We start from the raw sequence: 15,823 nt of genomic DNA on the forward strand, positions 1-15,823 counted from the left end.
AAGAAAGGACAGCCAAATTCAGTATCCCACTCATGACATCTCACTAGAATATTAGAAAATCTATGTGCGCTAGGCTGAACCTAAATGTCCCAATATTCGGTCGTGACGGTGGTATCCGAATATGTTTTTTGAGATCCGAATATTCGGAAGGTGTATTGCTGGTCACCCAAGGGAGGGTAGTGTTGACTTTGCGTAGGCATAGGTGAAGTGTCTCCTTTTGCTAGACAGTAATATCAAAGGGAAATGAAAGATGTGATGGTTTCACATTCTGATAGGAGCCAAATAAAAACGGCGCACGCAATACAACTGTTGTAAATGAGCCATTTCAACCTCATTAAAATACAGGAAAGCAATAAAGTTAAAAATCCAAAAAATTAAAACAAAAACTAAACAAACATATGCAACAGAGGGGGGCTGAAGCAAGGAAATCTTACTGTAGCGTGGTCATCTCAGTCAGGGATGGTTGTGTGGCTTTCAGGTAGCTGGCCCGGCGAGCCTGTATCTTAGGGGAGGGTTTGGGACTCCCGTCAGAATCTCCGCTGTCGTCCTCTGCCATGGCTTTGACGTAGCTGCCGCTCCTCATCCTCCGACATGGGATATCATCCTCTTTCCCCAGAGGAGAGAAGCCGCCCCACTCATCCTGAGGTACCTGATGACCAGGTGAAGAAGTCAAAGAAACACCATCAGGGTGATCCACTCCACTGCTGTCTGAGTTCCAGCCACCAAACTGGCTAACTAAACTGTCCTTATGGTACATAGAACCTATGAGAACAGACCTAGCATGCAGCACAGCAATAAACACAATACAAAGCAACATCTAGAAGCACAGACTGCACTAAACTGATGGCTGACATTATTATTATTAATCCATCCCTCTCTTCCAAACATGCATCCATACACAGCTTCTACATTGCTATGGTACAGTCTGCTGACTAATTAGCATGGCACTATAAATCTAGGAGTCGGCCTGAAATTTCTCTCTGGCTAATTCATACATCTGCTTTCCAGGAGTCAGTTTAGTTCATCAACACAGAATTGTGCCCATGCACGAGTACAGCATTTAATGTATGTTCATCCAAGTGCACATGTTTCTGAACTGATCTCACCCGAGGGTCTGCTTGTTAGTGGAGAAAGACTTGGTGGTAACGTGATGGTGTAAGATAATGGTAAGATACTGTAACAATAACTGCATTTAAATAAATGAAATGAAAACATTTACTAATCGTCATCAAAATAAATCACCTTTCTAGTAGTGTATTGGATTAGCAAAATTCTTATAAACACAAGGCGGGATTTAAATATTTTTCACTTTAAAGGAGTGACTGTAATCACTTAAACAACACATTATTCTCACTTTCCTGGAGTAATACATATCTAATCAAATAACTAGTTTGGATTTAGATCAATGTTTTGCCATGTCCTTTTCTGAGGTTTCTGCCTCTACCCCAATACAGTGGAAAACTACTAATTTAAAATCTGTTCGCAGAAAGGCATGCGGATTGTCCAGAATAACAGACACAGTTTTTTAAAGTGAAGCTACAAATAATAGAAAGGTGTTAGAACACACAGTGCATCGCAGCTTGCTATGTATGGAGCTGGATACCTTCAGAATGGTCAGAGGGCACATGTTGACCCCTTTAATGGTGACAGTGTGGCAAGAGGAGGTTGTTGCTAACCAGACAAAGACACTTCAACCATGTTTGCTAAATAATATTCACCAAATGTATTATTTGATCTTAACAAAATTTAAGTGATAGAACTGAGAAACAGTACTAATCCAAAAATCAAGAAATTGCTTTCAACACAGCTTGAAGCTAGCTAGATAACTCACATGGAAGCTATGAGCGGGGATATAGTAAGTTGGATGATGTGAGACGACTGTGAAGTACTGGACAGAATTTGCAACACAAATAACATGAATAACGAAAGAAGGTAAAGGTAATTAAAGCCAGTATGGACTCACTAAATTAAGATGTGACGAACTGAGGCTCAGAGACTACAAGGCCAAGAAAAGCTTGCTTGTCACAACTGGAAATAAAAATGTGCATCTGGCCAACCAAGTGAAGAACATAAATAGCAAAACTGTATGTTTTAGGGCTTTTAACAAAAGCAGAAAAACTACAGCAGAGGACACAACATTCAAATTAAGGGAGTTCCAGAAAGCACATAAAATGGGCTACTTCAGAAAACATAAACAATATAACAATCTATGACAATTGAGAGGGCACATCAGACACCCACCACATTAAAACATAATGTATCAACAGGGCAGGGACTAACACATCAACGGGCATGCCAAATTATGGCAAAATTTGTATGTTTTGCCAAGAGAGAAAACGTAAACACAGTGAGGACAGTATAGTATCACACCTTGTAAGCCTATGCTACGAAACGTGAAATGGAGATGTGTAAGTGCCGTGTTCTCGGCACTCCACTACACACATCTTAACATTGGATAGTTTATATGGCATATTTAGCTCCTGAAGTAGTTTTAGTTCTATGTTGATTATAGTATTCCCATCTGTAATACTTATTTTAATCCTACTGTCGTCATAGTCTTCTCTATTTTATGTACAGTGATCAGGCACAACATTATGACCACCTGCCAAATATTGTGTTGGTTCCCCTTTTGCTGCCAAAACAGTCCTGACCCGTCAAGGCATGGACTCCGCTAGACCCCTCAAGGTGTGCTGTGGTATCTGGCACCAAGATGTTAGCATCAGATGTTTTAAGTCCTGGAAATGTCCATGGATTGGACTTATTTGTCCAGCACATCCCACAGATGCTCCATTGGATTAAGATCTGGGGAATTTGGAGGCCAAGTCAACACCTCAAACTTGTTGTTGTGCTCCTCAAACCATTCCAGAACCATTTTTGCTTTGTGGCATGGTGCATTATAGTGCTGAAAGAGGCCACAGCCATCAAGTTATACTGTTTCCGTGAAAGGGTGTACATGGTCTGCAACAATGTTTAGGTAAGTGGTACGTGTCAAAGTAACAACCACATGGATGGCAGGACCCAAGGTTTCAAAACAGAACATTGCCCAAAGCATCCACTGGCTTGCCTTCTTACCATAGTGCATCCTGGTGCCATGTGTTCCCCAGGTAAGTGACTTAGACACACCCGGCCATCCACATGATGTAAAAGAAAATATGACTCATCAGACAAGGCCATCTTCCTCCATTGGTCCGTGGTCCTGCTCACGTGCCCATTGTTGCTGCTTTTGGTGGTGCACTGGGTCAGCATGGGCGCCCTGACTGGTCTGAAGCTATGCCGCCCCATATGCAACAAACAGTGATGCTCTCTGTATTCAGACACCTTTCTATCAGAACCAGCTTTAATTTCTTCAGTAATTTGAGCAACAGTAGCTCGTCTGTTGGATTGGACCACACGGGCCAGACTTCACTTCTCACGTGCATGCCTTGGCCGCAAATGACCCTGTCACTGGTTCACCACTGTTCCTTCCTTTGACTACTTTAGATAGATACTCACCACTGCAGACCAGGAACACCCCACAAGAGTTGAGCTTTGGAGATGCTCTGACCCAGTTGTCTAGCTGTCACAATTTGGTCCTTGTCAAATTGGCTCAAATCCTTAGGCTTGCCCTTTTTTCCTGCTTCTAACGCATGAACTTTGAGGACAAAATGTTCTGTTGTTGCCTAATATATCCAACCCACTAACAGGAGCCATGATGAAGAGAAAATCAGTGTTATTCACTTCACCTGTCAGTGGTCATAATGTTATGCCTGATCAGTGTGCGTGTGTGTGTGTGTGTGTGTGTGTGTGTGTGTGTGTGTGTGTGTGTGTGTGTGTGTGTGTGTGTGTGTGTGAGTGTGTGTGTCAAGGCTGGACATATTACCGCGTTATTAACTCGTTAACATTAATTAATTGATGCAGACAATTATTTTATCGCGCATTAACGCAGTTTATTATTATTATTATTATTATTATTGTGAAAGTCTGTTGCTCACTGGCTCTGAATACACAGACAGACAAACCATGGATCACAGGAGGGTTGGATGTTGATCAGTACTTGGGATGGACGTCATCACGTCTCACCCAAACAGTGGAGGGAGGCTTCGGCAGACTAGTTAGATGCAGCGTGTGGGAGAAATAGAGATAAAATAAAACAAGGCAAGCTAACAAATGCTGCAGAGAAGTAGTTAGCTATAGACTGCATTCTGATTAGCATTGTTGAAGATGTCGGTCTGAGGAACGTTCTTAGGATCGCAACAAATGATGGCACGTATGAGCCACAACCTGCATTACTAACGGGCGACCCATACACAGGGGCATAGACTGTTTATGCTGCTCCCTGATAAAAGAAAAATGTTTCTGCTGGAACCTGTTCAGAAAAAATAGGAATATAGATGTATAAATGTTAACTTGCTCTTGCTGGGAAGATTAGTGTTAGAATGTTATGATCGTGGCTCTGGACTCTGACAGTAACTTGTTTTTCTATAACAAGCCAGACAAAACGTTAATGCCCTTGCAGTGGCAAATAGCTTTGGTTTTATTTGATTTGATAACATTAATGTTTAAGTGGAGATTTACAAGATATATGTTAACTGTTACTGTGTAAAGGGAACACTGCTTTGCAAAAGCACTTTATTTGTTTAAAGTGTTTGCAAACCAAACGTTACTGTATTTTTGTTCATGTAGCAGTACTTTAACAATAAAAATGCAGAATACACTACTTTTAAATTCAGTATTTAATTTTAAGTATAACAATGCGATTTATCGCAATTAATTGCAAAACATCATGTGATTAATGGCAACATTTTTAATCATTGCCCAGCACTAATATATATATATATATATATATATATATATATATATATATATATATATATATATATATATATATATATATATATATATATATATATATTTTATTTTTTTATTTTTTTTTTATTTTATTTTTTTCAGCAATTCTAGAATTCTAGAGTGTGTCAAATTTGTGAGCATTTACAGCCTTCAGACAGGAAGCCAGAGTGTGAGAATTTGACATACAATCAGACAATAACAAAAATCGACAACAGGAGAATTGCACCGTTACTCTGACTAATTATATATGAATCACAGAGGGAAGGGGTTGAACTGCTGGGCTAAATCTCTCTCTCTCTCTCTCTCTCTCTCTCTCTCTCTCTCTCAGTGTGTGTGTGTGACGTCAAAGAGTCACAAATGAGCAGTTTGGCTATAAAAAGAGAATGCGGGGAAAGGACCAGCTGCAGTAGCATCAGCAGCACCTCTCACCCACGCACAGGCCTCACATCAACTGCGGCTCAACATTCATTCTAATGTAGTTCCTGAGGAACAGTGGATCGCTGCTGTCTGCAGTTTACACTGTCATTATTGTAGATGCTGTTTGTAAAAGATTTGGTGCATTTCTGAGGTTTAACAATACAACCAGTGATCTATCTGTCCATACATGTTTGAAGAAATAAGTCCTTGTGCATGTGTTATTCACAATGAATAAGCATGTACAGTATGTTCCAAGCAACTGCCGTGGATTTTACAGAAAGACAGAAAGTCAGTCCCTTGGCAACACTGTTTTGATGGCTTAAGGCAGCAGCATGACAAATTACAAGTTCTTTAACAGTGCACCCAGTAGCTGCACTGTTGAGCTGCTGAAAATAATTTGCAGAGTGCACATATATATTTACTGGGGACAGCTTCAATATGTTCTCTTTACACTACTGATATAACAGTTCTGACATGCTCCTTGCGGTTGAGGTTGCCCAATTTAAAGACACTATTACTTAAAAGGAAAATGTAGGCGTTCCTCAGTTGAAAATTGTCCACTCTTAGTGCTACTACTTACGAAAATTAAATCCACTGTTTTAATCTGCAATTACAACAGTAAAATCACTCCAAAGCCACAAGCATAATTCTGTGTTGGATTTGAACTAAACTTATTGAGGTATTGATGGTAATGGGGCCTAAATGGATCTTGAAGTACAGTCTGGTCCATAAATAATTGGACATGGATACAATTTTCAGCATTTTAGCTCTGTACATCACAGTGGATTTGAAGTTAAACAATCAATATGTGCTTTAAGTGCAGACTTTCAGCTTTAATTTGAAGGTATTTACATCCAAATCAGGTGGATGGTGTAGGAATTACATGTTTTATACACCGATCAGGCAAAACATTATGACCACCTGCCTAATATTGTGCTGATCACCTTTATGCTGCTAAAACTCCTCTGACCCAGTAAGTCATGGACACAGGAACTCTGGGGATGTCCTGTGGCACCTGGATGGTGGCAGTGAATTCTGTGGGATCTGTGGGTTGCAGGGTGGGACCTACCTAGATCAGGCTTATCCTGGCACATCCCACAGATGCTCAATAAGATTTGGATCTGGGGAGTGTGGAACCCAAGTGAACACCTTAGCTCTGTCGTGTTCCCTGAGCCATTCCTGAGCAGTGTTTGTAGTGTTAGGATGCATTGTCCTGCTGTGGGTGGCAACTGGCATCAAGGACTGCTGTTGCCATGGGAGGTGGGGGCTTGCTTGACCTGCAATGTTTAGGTTGGTGGGACATGTCAAACATCCACATGAATGTCAAGACTCAACGTTTCCCAGCAGAACATTGCATTATAACAAGATGATCGATGTTATTCACATCACCTGTCAGTGGTCATGATGTTGTAGCTGATCATTGTATGTGCCTTCCACCTTTTTTAAAGGACCAAATGTAACTGGACAGTTTACTGCTCAGCTCTTCCATGGCCAGGTGTGTGCCCCTCATTATTTCATGTACAAGGAGCAGATAAAAGGTCTAGAGTTCATTTCATGTATGATATTTGCGTTTGGAATCTCTCAATGTGCTGTCCTCTTTGCACACACAATGCATATACAGTCAGTTAAACAGCTTTCTTTCACTACGACTCCATAGACAGTATCCAGGTTTGTCCACAGGTTTATTAGTTAGAAAAAGGAAGAGACTGAAAATAAATGCAGAAAACACAATTACAATCAGGTCGTCATACACTAACCAAAGGGTTAACTCAATCTGGATCATAAATATAAGCAATTTTCCTTTAATGTGTTAAATCTGCAATGTAAATGCAAATAGCAATGATGATGAAGCAATTACCTCTTGATTATGATAAATTAAAATGTAATCGTAATTAGTTGACATAGTGCTGGCAAAGGCAAACATTATGCACATTAGCCTACCATTTTCAACTTGTAACACTACTATCACTTCAGTACCTGTGTAGGAAAAGGATTGGATGCTTCAGATGTGTGGTTGTTCTCCCACCAACTGTAACCCTCTACCTCTATCCCTCTACCTCTACCTCTCTACCTCTTCTGTCCCTCTCAACCCACCCGGCCAGCAGGCAGATGGGTCCCCCCACATTAGAGCCTGGTTCTGCTCAAGGTTTTTTTTTCCCTGTTAAAAGGGTGTTTCCCTTGCCACTGTCGCCTTTTGGCTTGCTCTGGGGGTCAGGCATATGGGTTCTGTAAAGCGTCTTGAGACAATTTGACTGTAATTGGTGCTATATAAATAAAATTGAATTGAATTGAACTGAAATTAAACATAAAATAAAGTTTACATACTGATGATGCTGCCACAAAACCTAATGCTGGAGTAGATGTATGCAGATAACACAAGGCTGTCTCTCTAACCACATTCCCTCTTTTAGAGGTAGAATACTTCCTGAATCTAATTACAGGACATGAACATATGATCAACTGAGAAACTTATCAAGAACGGCCACCAGGACGTGCTGTAACGAACATAAATCTCAACTGTTACAGAACACTCAATATGAAATCCAAAGAGCTGTCACTATCAGTGCAGCAAGCCATCATTATGCTAAAAAATCAAAACAAACCCATCAGAGATAGAAAAACATTAGGTGTGGCCAAATCAACTGTTTTGTACATTCTTAAAAAGAAAGAACGCACTAGTGAGCTCAGCGATGACAAAAGACCTGGAAGACCAAGAAAAACAAGTCTGGGGGGATGACAGAAGAATCCTTTATCTGGTGAAGAAAACCCCTACACAACAGTTGGCCGGATCAAGAAGGCTCTCCGGGAGGTAGGTGTATCTACTGTATGTCAAAGTCAACAATTAGGGGAAGAGATCACCAGAGTGAATACAGAGGGTTCACCACAAGGTGTAAACCGCTGGTGAACCTCAAAAACAGGAAGGCCAGATTAGAGTTTGCCAAAAAAACATCGAAAAGAGCCTATGAAGTTCTGAAACAGCATCCTATGGACAGATGAGACAAAGATCAAGTTGTACCAGAGTGATGGGAAGAGAAGAGTCTGGAGAAGGGAAGGAACTACTCAAGATCCAAAGCATACCACTTCATCAGTGATGCATGGTGGTGGTGGTATGATGCCGTAGGCATGTATGGCTGCCAATTGAATTGGTTCTCTTCTATTTATTGATGATATGACTGCTGGCAAAAGCAGCAGAATGAATTCTGAATGTTTCAGGCAATATTATCTGCTCATATTCAGCCAAATGCTTCAGAACTGATTGGACGATGCTTCACGGTGGAGATGGACAATGACCTGAAACATACAGTGAAAGCAACCAAAGAGTATTTTAAGGCAAAAAAGTGGAATGTTCTGCAATGGCCAAGTCAATCACCTGACCTGAATCCAATCATGCTGCATTTCACTTGCTGAAAACAAACAAAAGGGAAAATGCCTCAGGAACAAGCAGGAAGTGAAGACAGCAGCAGTAGAGGCCTGGCAGAGCATCACCAGAGACAAAACCCAGCATCTGGTGATGTCTGTTGGTTCCAGACTTCAAGATGTCATTGGCTGTAAAGGATTTGCAACCAAATATTAAAAGTGACAATTTGACTTATGATGATGTTAGTTTGTCCAAGGGCTGCACAGTGGTGGGTTTTCTCTGGGTACTTCCTCCTACAGTCCAAAAACATAGTGAGTTTAATTGATGATTCCAAATTATCCGTATTTCCTTGTTTGTCTCCATATTTAGCCGTGGGATAGACTAGTGACCTGTCCACGGTCCCATGCCTTGCCATAAGTCAGCTGGGATATACTCCAGCCCCCCGCGGCCCTAATGAGGATTAAGTGGTGTATAGAATGGATGGATGGATAGTTTGTCCAAGTTATTTCCGGTCCCTTAAAAAGGTGGAAGGCACATTTAAAATGTGCTGTTATTCCTCCACTGTGGAATTGATTTGGATGTAAATACCCTCAAATTAAAGCTGAAAGTCTTTTCCTTTTTTAAATTAAAAAACGCGAAAAAAAAATGTTTCATCTCTTATTTGGCAACAGACAGAACAGGTTGTCACTGAAATGGTTACAACATTTTTCGTGGATTCACAAAATACCAAAATAGAAGTAAGGGAAGTCTCACTGACTATACCTAAAAAAGCCCTGGTCGGTTTATCAAAATTTGAGAATGTACAACTAACAGTGATGAATGTTCACTCTCATGCTGGCAATTCTGATACAGACACACACACACACACACACACACACACACACACACACACACACACACACACACACACACACACACACACACACACACATATTCATACTTAAGCTTATGCCACAATAATCTGAATCTGAATACACAACACAGAAATAAATACACAACATAGGCAGGTGCTGGGGAGGCCATCTAACTTAATCTTAGTTGAACTGCATCCCTTGATGACTGTACCCTACATACTTCTGAATACCTAATTTCACATAAGCTGTAAAATACAAATCGTGGCAGTCAGAAGTATTGAGATGGTATTATAGTGGAAAATGTGTATTGATGCAATCTTTCTTCATCCAAACACAGAGTCACAGTAAGACTCATCTGGTCAGTTTCACTGTTCAGTTCAGTTCTTCTACAACATGGGCTGATTGCTTTGAGATGATTTTTCCAAATTTACTGGCAACAAAATGCAGATATTAGACTTTACATAGATGGAAAGATGCATGTTATGTAATATAAATAAACCAGTGTCAGACCAACAACTGCACATGAAATTCAGTGATTATGATGACTGTAAATGATATTTATAATTAAGTGATTAACCACAATCTTGAAGATTTGTAATAGGACAGCAATGCTGTTGATGAATCTACTGTTGTCCCTCGTAGATCAAATGTTGAGGTAAAAAATGTAGATAATACTGGAAGATAATATACAAAAATGAATCCCTATGTAGTTGAAGGTCTCCCCAACACTCAGCTTAACAATGCACCTATACACTTAAAGAACAGCAAATTTCAACTTAACAACATGCAATCAAGACAAAACCAGCGGGAAAAAACAAGGTAACCAGTAGAGGGGCAAGAAGAGAAGCACTACTAAATTAAAAATGAGGTCTACAAACAGGAAAGGATGTCATTCTTCATGAGTTCATGTCATTACCTAGCATTCAGAGAGTAAGGCTGCTACTGGCTCTGCACTTACTTCTCTCTTTAACTCAAAAGGAGGGAAGAGGAGGAAGAGAAGGAAGAGGAAGGCTCCCCAAACCAAGAGGAAGTAAAGGAGGTGGAGGTGGGTTGGTGGGTAGCAAGAGGTTGGGTGGATAAGAAGCGTGGAGGTGAGCTGGGTGAGTGGAGGAAACGCAGAAGGGGTGGGAGTGGTGGAAAAAAGGGGGAAGGTAGCAGTGGGGTTCTTGGTAGATCAGACTAATAGACTGGTGGTAGGGAGCAATGTTCCCTCTAAGGCTGTGGACGCACTACAATATTTTCATGTTACCTGATTTGGAGCACAGTTAATGATAGGATGCTTGGACATTTTGCCCACCACTGTTGTTTTTCGTCCTGTTAGAACCCCAAATCCAAATTAGGACTGCTGGTGAGACACTTTGATTATCTGCTCTTCACCGATCTTTGGTGCTTGGTATGGATAGCTGCTATGTCAGTATATAAAATAAAATGTAGATTGGTCATTATAGTTTTCTGTACAGTTTCTATCATTGCTGCTATCTCCTTAATATGTCTGATTAAATAAGACTTTCACAGCAAATATAAGTTTAAAAAAAACAGACATACATGTTAAGGCCCATATTTTCTGCTAAGTAATGGGTAGATTTATTTTTATTTTATTTATTTATTTATTTTACAAAGAATGAGAAACATTCTCCATCTAAAATTCTCCACTCTATTTGAAAACATCATTTTTTGAGGAACCATCAAATGTTTAGTTAATTTTAAAACAAATAATTGCATTAAATAATAATAATAATAATGATAATAATAACAATAATAATAATAATAATAGTAAAAGAAAATAATTGTTCATCGCAGCACTAATACTTGTTACTTGTTGTCTGTAAGTTGATGAATATGGTTAAAATTTAACAATGCTTTAGATTTTCATATTGCCAGTTCTAGTGTGCCCCCAGCCATAGCCAGTGGTATCCAGTCATACTTTTCATCCATGTAAATCTGCAATTGTCATTCCAACCAAACACGCCACCAACTACTTTGAAGGCTGGAAATTGACGCAGAACAGCCCACTCAACTGGGATGTGAATCCAGAGATCCTTGGCAGGATTGTCACATTAAGTTCTGCATTTATTAAAAAGTCTCATTTAAAACATGTGTTTTAAGAAAAGGAAAAAAAAACATGTAAAAAAAAAAAAAAAAAAAAAGAGCCCCTTTTGAAAATGTAGATAGCCACATTGCTGTTATGCAAGAGATACCTCTGACAAATTCTGCTGAACACAGAGCCAGAAAGGATGTGCCATATGTGCACCAATGTCTTTCTCTCTAAATGAACCAGGCAACCTACAATGAACCATCTACATCAAAGACCCTGGGTCTCTCTTTAATCTCTTGTGTCAGTCTAACTCCTTCAGTGCACCCCTTTATGTGGGATGGTTGAACCAGCAACTAGTCTAAACAGCGTGGCATTGCGTATGTAACTTACCGAAATGTAGTGTTTTACACCTGCATGAAACTGTTCATTAGCTACAGTGGGCAGAGGACTGATAGATCAACATGCTCCTCGCCACCAGATTACCTCCATAATGGACCTCTGCTTGAGCTTCAGGCAACTGCTTATAGACAACACAGTTGTGGTCATCCCTCATCTATAAGTACAGCCTATTCCTCACATTATGTTCATTAGGTGTCCTCTACAGGGAGCAACATCCTTAAACTGTCATAGATAGTCCTCAAAAAATCTAGATTGGCAAATACCTTTCTTATTTGAATATATTTCCAATTTACAAATATTCTAAGTTGGTTTAGTCTTTGACCTCTCACTTGCTCTCACACATTGGATTATGAATAGATTGTACAGGGTCTGGATAATTAAGTTCACAGTTTATGATAATTTATTTCACCATTTGTAATTAGATTGTTTGTCTAAATCTTTCAACATAAGAGTCAGTAGAGTTCCTGTATTTCCACAGATCTAAAACCTAGCATTTTAGTATATGAAATTATATATTTTTTAAAAAAATGTTAATCATGTAACATGATCACAACATGATTTACCTAGCAACACCAGTAAGTTGTTGCCATTTGAATTTTTCCCTCACAGGACTGTGGCAGGGGAGGGCAATCATTTCCACTCTTCTCTAGAAATTTTAATAGGAGATCAAGTGCTCAGAAACTATTTTGGGAAAAGGACAATCTTCTTGCTTAACTGCCCACTAACTTACAAACTGAATATGCAAGCTCTTCACATCCTGGAAGTAGTGGTTGAATTCTCTAACACTAACCATGTGTCCATTCTAGTTATGGATGGTACTTGTGGTTTACCATTCTCTAAGAACAGTTCTTCAATAAAGTGAGAGCATGTAGTGTTTGGCAGGAGTGAAGTCTCACAGAACTGGACACCACTGACTTAGAGGAAACATCGTGAGAAAAGCAAGTAGTGGAGAGAAGGGAGTCAACAGAGGGGAGAAGGGTGAATTGACTGGTTTTGAATGGGAGTAGGGGAGGAATTATTTACCTGTAAGAAATGGCAAGAGCGCTCCTGCTGCTGACTGCCCTTAGATTTGACTAGAGCTCTATCTAGGTTTAGGTTACCGGATCCTGCGCTGGTTCGTAGCTGGTTGTGGCTGCTGTTGTTGGTGTAGACCTCTCGGGCCCTGCTCACCGTTAGGCTTGATGACCATGCCCCTTTCTTCACAAGGGGCCCGTCCACAAGACTCAGTGGCAGCAAGGGGCCACTTCCTCCACCGACACCGCCACCGCTGTTATTGCTGCTACCACTAACTGGCACACATGCTGGCGATGCTGCATACTTCACATCGTTGTTGCTCCGGGAAGCTTTGAGTGCAGAATGGTGGTGTGTGTGGCCATGGTGTGCATGGGTGTATGTGTGCTCGTTGAGTGTGCCATAAGGGTCCATCATGAAGTACTGCTGGGACTGTGAGGAGGAGAGACTAGGGAGGGGAGTCTGGGGGAACTTGTCAGGGTTGTTGCCAGGGTACCGGCCCATTGTCATGGCAATAGGGGAGGGGGAAATGGAGGGGGAGGGTGAGGGTGGAGGTTGGTGGTGGTGGGGATGGTAGAGACACAGCTCCCGTTCCAGGTTGTCATCTGAGCTCCAATATCCAGAGCCTGGAGCAGATGCTGAGCCGTGGAGCTGGTGGTGGTGGTGGTGGTGGCTTCGATGCTTGGGCTCCGCTGATCGACAGCGTTCACGGCTCTTGCTGCGCTTCCTGTGGCGCACTCCTACTGGTGGAGTTTCACCTTCTGGGCTGGCCCTTGAACCACCACCACCACCTCCTCCGCCACCACCACCACCATTAACACTCCCATTATTGGCCCCCTTAGATGACTGTGTATGGTGTGGCCCCTCCAATGAATGTGACTTAGTGAAGAGTTTTTGGACTGAGTGGACCAAGTGGCGAATTCTCCCCGGACTGTCGTTGTTGTTGTTGTTTGCCCCCATCCCCCCACTGTGGGCCAGCACTCCTCGTTTGTACTGCAGTGTATGGTAGCCATCTCTGGAAAATGATGACTGACGCTCAAACGGGTCTGCAAAGTTTGCTGGCACCCGAGTGGGCGTTTTACCCCCATAGCCTCCTCCACCTCCTCCTCCTCCTCCTCCTCCTCCTACATATGGTACCATGGCCATACACTCATCCTTTACCTCAGGATGGTGAGATGAAGAGGTGGAGTGACACCTCCTTGGGAAGGTTCCATATGGGACGATACTGTTGCTGTCAGAGGGGTACGAGGTACGCTGAGCATTGTAGTAGGGCAGCTCAGCTGGATGTGGCATGGGAATGGGTACAGGCATGTCCATCTGACTGATCAAATATGGCTTGCGGTCAACATGATGACCCAGTGGATCATATGATGGTTCATAGGAGACCACATGATGGTGACTCCGACTACTAGACAGGCCTTTCATGATAGGGGAAAGGATGGGTGAATGGAAAAAGGAATGATATGGATGAAAGATGCTAGGCAGGCCCGTGATCACAGAAGGGCTGTAGAAGACCCTGAGAGGAGAGCTGCAGACTCTGGAAGACAGGGAGACAGGAGTAATAAAACATCAGTTAATGCAAAGCAAGTCCCAACATAAATCAAGTTACACAATGAGAATGCAGTGCATATATGCAGTTTTCAGGCCCTTTCAAGTTTTCCATGTTTTGTTATGTTTAAGACTCATCCTGAAACTGGTTAAATTCATGTTTATATCATCAATTTACACGCAAGGTTCCACAATGTTGAAGTGTGAGTCAATGTATGAAACATAAAATAATAAAATATACATTCAGGCGCTTCAATTATTACTTGATAAGAGCACATTTGACAGCAACAACAGTCTCAAGTCTTCTTGGGGGGCATCCCACAAGCCTGGTGCAACTTTGTTTTGGAAGTTTCTCAAAGTTTTCTTGGTGGAGTGGTTCTGTTCATTGTATTGTTGAAATGTAAATCTTTGCCCTAGCCTGAGATACTGAGCAATCTAAAAAAATCTTCTCACTTTATATTTGTCTGCACTTGTGTTTCCTTCTGTTCAGACTACACTCCACAAACATGAATGGAAATTGTGGCTAAATAATTTAGTCTTTGTGTCATAAAAAAAGAGGACTTTGCTTCTCATGATCTAGGAGTCATGCAGGTGCTTTTTGGAAATACCCAGTTGTCTGTCATGTGCCTTTAAGTGAGGGTTGGCTTCTGGTCACTCTACCATAAAGGATTTCTAAAAGGAGTACCAAACAACTAGTTGTATTTCTTTAAAGTTCTCTCATATCCACAAAGGAACTGTGGATGTCATATATAGTGACCACTGAGTTCTTGGTTGTCTACCTTACCAAGGCCCTCGATTCCTGATTACTCAGTATGGCTTGGCAGTCAGATCTAGAAAGACTGTTGATGTTTCCACACTTCCTCAAGTTGAGAATGACGGAGGGAACCATGCTGTTGGGCACTTTCAGTAATGCAGAAATTTTCTTGAAACCCTCCACACCTGTGCATCTTGACACAATCCTATCATTTTTTTTTCACTTTTAATCATGGTACCCCACGGGCCTTTTTAATAGGGACCAAGGTCTTTCTTCAGAGATTGATGATGCTTTCTGTTGACATATAGAAAAAGCATCAAATAATGTCACAACCCACTATAGATATGCAACATATCTGGAAACTGGAATAAAGCAGATGTGTTCCAAATAACTTTTTTTTTATTTTACCAATAAGGAAACCAGACCACCCAGAACAAAACAGACAAACACATAGGACAACACACAAACTCTACAGAGAGGCTCGGAATTCAAACCAAAATGGTAGTGTGGACTCATTTGGCAGACCACTAAAGCTGGTGTTTACAGGGGTCTACATATTAATATTAAATGTGTTAGTTTCATCATGTTGAAATTTACCAACATATAAAAAATAATTTTGC

At 41.1% G+C, this 15,823-nt stretch overlaps 1 protein-coding gene across 5 annotated transcripts in view; it reads right to left on the bottom strand.

Moving 5' to 3' along the window:
* Positions 1-15,823, bottom strand: part of LOC111570365 (disks large-associated protein 1-like) — a 163,059-nt gene that overhangs the window by 67,814 nt on the left and 79,422 nt on the right. For 3 of the 5 annotated variants that reach the window (XM_035949460.2, XM_023273085.3, XM_035949462.2), the window contains exons 2-3: positions 12,914-14,438; positions 435-649 (exon numbers count right to left, since the gene is read on the bottom strand). In XM_035949460.2, the coding sequence (XP_035805353.2) occupies positions 435-649; positions 12,914-14,326 (1,628 nt within the window). In that variant the 5' untranslated portion in view covers positions 14,327-14,438. The remainder of the gene's footprint in view (positions 1-434; positions 650-12,913; positions 14,439-15,823) is intronic. The other 2 variants (XM_035949463.2, XM_035949461.2) reach the window with 2 other exon arrangements.

This window comes from Amphiprion ocellaris, chromosome 10, assembly GCF_022539595.1.
Source record: "Amphiprion ocellaris isolate individual 3 ecotype Okinawa chromosome 10, ASM2253959v1, whole genome shotgun sequence".
Lineage (NCBI taxonomy): Eukaryota > Metazoa > Chordata > Actinopteri > Pomacentridae > Amphiprion > Amphiprion ocellaris.